Source organism: Zeus faber (assembly GCF_960531495.2).
Source record: "Zeus faber genome assembly, chromosome: 5".
Taxonomy (NCBI): Eukaryota; Metazoa; Chordata; class Actinopteri; order Zeiformes; family Zeidae; genus Zeus; species Zeus faber.
Genome location: NC_137192.1, coordinates 26778010 through 26784351, shown reverse-complemented (window position 1 = coordinate 26784351; position 6342 = coordinate 26778010). Strand labels below are relative to the sequence as shown.

The 6342-nt window shown below is 44.2% G+C and overlaps 1 protein-coding gene across 1 annotated transcript in view; it reads left to right on the top strand.

Moving 5' to 3' along the window:
• Positions 1–5684, top strand: part of LOC307230637 (protein NLRC3-like) — a gene marked incomplete at both ends in the record, with an annotated part of 14959 nt that extends 9275 nt beyond the window's left edge. Inside the window, 3 exon segments of the mRNA XM_080001073.1 lie at positions 4448–4621; positions 4830–4876; positions 5161–5684. Of these exon segments, the coding sequence (XP_079857199.1) occupies positions 4448–4621; positions 4830–4876; positions 5161–5684 (745 nt within the window).
• Positions 5685–6342: the final 658 nt, after the last annotated feature.

Here is a 6342-nt window from a genome sequence, read left to right as displayed (position 1 = left end):
CACTTCTATTGGCCAGGCATTTGGGCAGTGTGGGTAAATGGTGCGCTGCGTGTCCTGAGTGCCAGTTTGTCAACCCACTGGCTACGCCTAGAGTGACGATGAGGCCCCTCCCCCTAGTCGAGGTCCCGTTCAAGACTCAGTTGGGGCCCGAGGTTCAAAGAGCGGCCGAGCATACCGCAGCCCTGTTAAGTGACCATCTCCCTCTCAGAGGGCCGACGTGGCCGCATTTCAGCGTCGCTTCTCTGATGTTTTCTCCTCCCTAACAGGCCTAACGTCCGTTATACACCACTATGTGGAGACAACCCCGGGGGTGAAGGTGTGCTCTCGCATGTATCGCCTGCCTGAACATAAACGCAAGATCGTGCAGGTGGAATTAGAGGACATGCTGGATGGGCGAGATAGAGGAATCCACGAGTGACTGGTCTAGACCCGTCGTGCAGGTGGGTAGGCCTGATGTGTCAGTCTGGTTCTGCGCAGACTACCGAAGGGTGGATGCGGTGTCAAACTTCGAAGCCTACCCCGTGCCCCAGGTCGATGTACTACTCAACCGGTTAGTTACGGCTCATTTTTTCACAACACTGGATTTAACTAGGGGCTACTGGCAGATTCCCTTCTCTCAGGAGTCCAAGGAGAAATCGGTGTTCTCCACTCTGTTCGTGTTGTACCACTTTCGAACACTTTCGTTCAGGTTGTTCGGTGCCCCAGCCACCTCAGACTCATGGACTGCGTTCTGCGTCCACATGTAGTGTACGCCGTGGCCTACCTAGCAGACACAATAATTCACAGCGACACCTGGGAGCAGCGTATGAGCGCAATGCTTGAGCCATTAGTTCCCTCCGCTATTACCTCGTGGGATGTCATTTCACCCTCTATTCGAACCACGCCTGCTCGCCAACTCTCGCCATGTCGGCAAACCACGGCCAGAAAGACTCTGTCTCCCTCCCTAAACTCCTACCTGTGGGTAGAGACTCTCACAATTATATTATATTATAGCATATTATATTATAAAATGTTATTTTATTGTATAATATGATATAATATAATATGTGACCCATCGCAGATTTTAGGTGCTTTTGGTGCCAGTTGACTTTTCTTTTTTTCATTTGAAAGTGGAGAATCAAAGCTTCGAGCAAATCTTTTTAAAGAGATTACTTGTTTATGACGAGGGTGAGGCAAACTGTGTTTCTGAGATAATCACCCTCAAAGTTTTCCCAACACTAGGTTCATTCAGCCAGCTCCTAGAATGCAAATAGTTGGAGGACCAACAGAGCCACATGGCTACTTGCCACTGGGCCAATTGACACCCTGCTGAATGGGGACTTGACACCCTGCTGAATGGGGCAATCTCTGCATTGTTCTTGTGATTATGTGGAATGTTGAACAGCGTCATTGACACACATCTTTGTTTTAAAAAAAAGCTTTTATTTAACAGCAAGAATATACATGTTTTATAAAAGTGGTATTATTATTAGGAGTTTAAAAGTGCAGACAACATAACAAAATGTACAGTCTGTCAATAAAATTAGTCTTGGTATATTAACCTCGGTGTGTCATTTAATATATAAATGTGCATATGCCAAATATCTATCTAGTTATTATTTTGGCTAACCCAACCCCAGCTACACTCTGAGAGCCTGTTTGGGACATCTTTTCATTTTCTTTTCGCCCCTGGCTGCGTTTGCAGGTAAACTTGAGAATCTTTACCATTGCTACTTGTTCATAATCTGCATCGCCAACCTCAACAGACTTCATCACGTCATCAACTTCTACCGTTGTAACAACAACGGGTGTATCGTCAGTCTCCTCCAGTGGTTCTTGAAAATATTCAGTTGCATCGTCACATTCATGTTGAAATCCCCTGTTTAAAATGTTCTCCAAGTCCGGGATAATGCCACTATCAGATTCAGCGTCACTGTCGGAGAACGGACTATCATTGCGGAAAATGAAGTCCAGTACGCGCTGTTTACACTGACTAGGATCTATCATTCTGGTCAGATTAAGGTCCGTGATAAGATTGAGAGCTTCCGCCACCCGCTTTTCATTATCCATAACAACACGGAGAGGAAAGTTTCACAGACAAGTGAAACCGAAGAATCCTCGTCTTGTTTAAGGAATGACGTCAGCTTTACTTCTTCGTTGTTATACACAACAATGAATCTCGGTGTGTTTGTAAAAGTAGTACGATTTAAAGGTTGAACACTATCAAAACGCTTTCACATTGTGACTTCACATCACATGGAATATGGAGGAATGATCTCCACCTAGACACTCGCTTTAAAGGAAACGATTGATCGGCATTGTTCAGCGCTGTTTTGCGTCTCGGTAAGTGAACTGTGTTTCACATGTAATCTTACAGGAATATTTAACTTGACGGTGTTACATTTATGTTATAATTATAAATCAAACTCAGTTTTGAAAAAGCGTTGAGAAATAAAAAAAACCACTGAGGATAACTTATCTAACTTACTTGGAAAAATCGAATTTTCCTTATAGAAAGGTTTTTTTTTTCAACTTATTTGGCGGCTGGTGGTGATTTTCAAAATGCGGGTTTTGCTGCGGTGGGTCACCTGTTATGGATGTATGTATATATATATAGAAAATACACACACACACACACACACCGCGTTCCAAATAATTATGCCATCACTGTTATCAACTGTTAGGGTATATTTAGAATGTTATTGAACAAACCACCCAATGATAACAGTACTTTTTTCAAAAATAAAAACTCAAAATGCACTGTTCGAAATGATTACGCACAACAGAGTTTCAAAACATTTTATAGATTGTAAAGAACTGAAAATGGTCAATTGTATTTACTGAAATCAAAAGCTATTTCAACCAAAAACATCTTAACAGGCCAAGTTACATGTTGACATAGGAGCCTTCTTTGATATCACCCTCACAATTCTTGCATCCATTGAACTTGTGAGTTTTTGGAGAGTTTCTGCTTGAATTTCTTTGCAGGATGTCAGAACAGCCTCCCAGAGCTGCTGTTTTGATGCAAACTGCCTCCACCCTCATAGATTTTTTGCTCGAGGATGAGGATGGGGGCCATGAGGGGATGGTAGTTAAGGAGGTAAAGCTGGTCGTCTAGTAATCCAAAGGTTGCTGGTTCGATCCCAGGCTCCTCCTGCTAGCATGCTGTAGTGTCCTTGAGCAAGACACTTAACCCCCTAATTGCTCCTGATGGCTGCGTCCGTCGGTGTTTAAATAATTGTAAGTCGCTTTGGATAAAAGCGTCTGCTAAATGTAATGTAATGTAATGTAATGAGTTTCTCTCCTTTTATGTTCATAGCAGCCAATGACACAGAGGTATTCTTTGCAGCATGAGATGGTGCATTGTCAGGCATGAAGATGATTTTGCTACGGAAGGCACGGTTCTTCTTTTTGTACCATGGAAGAAAGTGGTCAGTCACAAACCCTATGAAACTTTGCCGAGGTCATTTCACCTTCAGGGACCCTAAAGGGGCCTACCAGCTCTCTCCCCATGATTCCGGTCCAAAACATGACTCCGCCACCTCCTTGCTGACATCGCAGCCTTGTTAGGACTTGGTGGCCATCCACCAACCATCCACTACTCCATCCATCTGCACCATCCAGGGTTGTATGGCACTCATCAGTAAACAAGACTGTTTGAAAATGAGTCTTTATGTATTTCTGGGACCACTGCAACCGTTTCTGCTTGTGAGCATTGCTTAGTGGGTTTATGGACAGCTGCAAGCCTCTGGAGGCTTGAGGTTCACTGGACTCCAGAGGCACCAGCAGCTTCAAATACGTGTTGCTGCTTTGTAACGGCATTTTAGCAGCTGCTCTCTTAATCCCATGAATTTTTCTGGCAGAAACCTTCCTCATTATGCCTTTATCTGCACCAACCCGTCTGTGCTCTGAATCAGCCACAAATCTCTTCACAGTACGATGATCACGCTTAAGTTTTTGTGAAATATCTAATGTTTTCATACCTTGTCCAAGGCATTGCACTATTTGAGGCCTTTCGGCAGCAGAGAGATCCTTTTTCTTTCCCATATTGCTTGAAACCTGTGGCCTGCTTAATAATCTGGAATAATCTTTTTAAGTAGTTTTCCTTTAATTGGCTCACCTGGCAAACTAATTATCACAGGTGTCTGAGATTGATTTCAGTGATCCAAAGAGCCCTGAGACACAATACCATCCATGAGTTTAATTGAAAAACAAAAAATGTAATGTTTATGACACTTAAATCAAATTTGCATAATAATTTGGAATGTGGTGTGTGTGTGTATGTATGTATGTATGTATGTATGTATGTGTATGTGTGTGTATGTATATATATATATATATATATATATATATATATATATATATATATATATATATTAGATATAGTTTTCTATTTTTTTATATTATAGTTACTATGGTAGCTCTGCTTGCTCGTATTGACACGTCATGCTTCATGTTGTGTTTGCAGCTTGTCAGGCTGTCTGGTCACACAGGAGGGCGTCGCTGCTCTGGCCTCAGCTCTGGGCTCCAACCCATCCCATCTGAAAGAGCTGGACCTGAGCTACAACCACCCAGGAGAGGCAGGAGTAAGGCTGCTCTCTGCTGGCCTGGAGGAGCCACGCTGGAGACTGGACACGCTCAGGTATGGAGAGACCAGCCCACCTCCCTGACAAGCTCTTCTACAAGGAGTACGCCAATCACACTGGGATGCTGGGTGACGCAGGGTGATGTCAGACAGCACATATGCCCATCCCACTGATGTGGGATGGAAAATGATTGATTGCAGCTTATTGATGTATATGTGTCCCTGATCAAAGAAAACATTCTGCTCTGCCTTGGTTTTCCTCCAGGGTGGAGCACAGTGGGCCGTGGACGCTGAAACCAGGTGTGAGGAAGTGTAAGTGTCTGTTTAGATTGATTCATCACACCTTTCACGGCGCACCTGGCAAGCTCTTATATGCACTAGTGGGTGAGAAACAGTGATTTAGATGGAAAGTCCATCCACACAGCAGCATGGGACATCCATGCAAATCATACTGGGGATGAATATAATGGTGGACATCACGTTTCTTCATCAAACTGCTGATAAATGGACCGTCTGTTGATGAATCCACAGTAAAGGCAGCAAACAGGGCTGTTAGATCATAAACTGTTGCTGTTTTGTGTCTTGTTCTCCATCAGATGGTGTTAAACTCACACTGGACCCAAACACAGCACACACAACACTCTCTCTGTCCGAGAACAACAGGAGGGTGATGATGGTTGAAGAGGAGAAGCCACACCCTGATCACCCGGAGAGATTTGACTACTACCCACAGGTGTTGTGTAGAGAAGGTCTGACTGGTCGCCGCTACTGGGAGGTGGAGAGGAAAGGAGTGGTTGAGATTGGAGTGACTTACAGAGGAATCGGAAGGAAAGGAGATGGTGTTGACTGCAGGCTTGGAGTGAATAACACGTCCTGGAGTCTGGATTGTTCTGATGATGCTTACACTGCCTGGTACGATAACAGTCCAACACTCCTAGCTCCCCATACGTCCCCTGGTCCTCACAGAGTAGGAGTGTATCTGGACTGGACAGCTGGAACTCTGTCCTTCTACTCAGTTTCCTCTGACACACTGAGACACCTTCACACCTTCCACACCACATTCACTGAACCTCTCCACCCTGGATTTTTGGTGTGGTCTGGTTCCTCAGTGTCCTTGTGAGGAGGTGCAGTGTCAGATAGAGGAAGAATTTATATTTTTGTGATGATTAGTATTCCCGGGTTCTCCTTGGTATTGATGTGACAGGTTTTATGGACTTTCATGGTAATCTTTGAAAATGCATTTCTAAATGTGATGTGGGCATAGTGTGGGTTAAGCAACCACATCTGTCACCTGTGATTGGTCCCGGGATCAGAGTGGCTGTACGCCTGTTGCTCTTCAGAGCAATCAACGAGAAACGGGTAAATAACCCATTCGCCCACACACACAGGGAGAGCCTCTGTCGTGACCTGTGTCAATCTTCTCCCAGCTCGTTCCATCTTGCCACTACAATAAACTGGTGTGTTTGCAACATCTCTGCCTGTGTCTCTGTCTGCGGGCCCCGAAAACACCACTTGAGGGGCGTGTGGCAGGTGGAACTGCCTCACTAAACCTTTTATCCAAAATTTTGAAAACACATTAAATGATTGGCTTTCATATATTCATGTATTCTGGAAGTAGTTTTTGTGTCATTTTCCTTCAAATCCAATCCGTGAATTTTTTAATTAAATAACTTTAACAAGTCATATCTTGTGCATGTTGTCTTAATTTTGGAGGGAAAAGCAGGTGGAATCTGGTAAGTCGGTGAGGTGAGGGTATGTGGCAGACCAAGGGGTGCAAG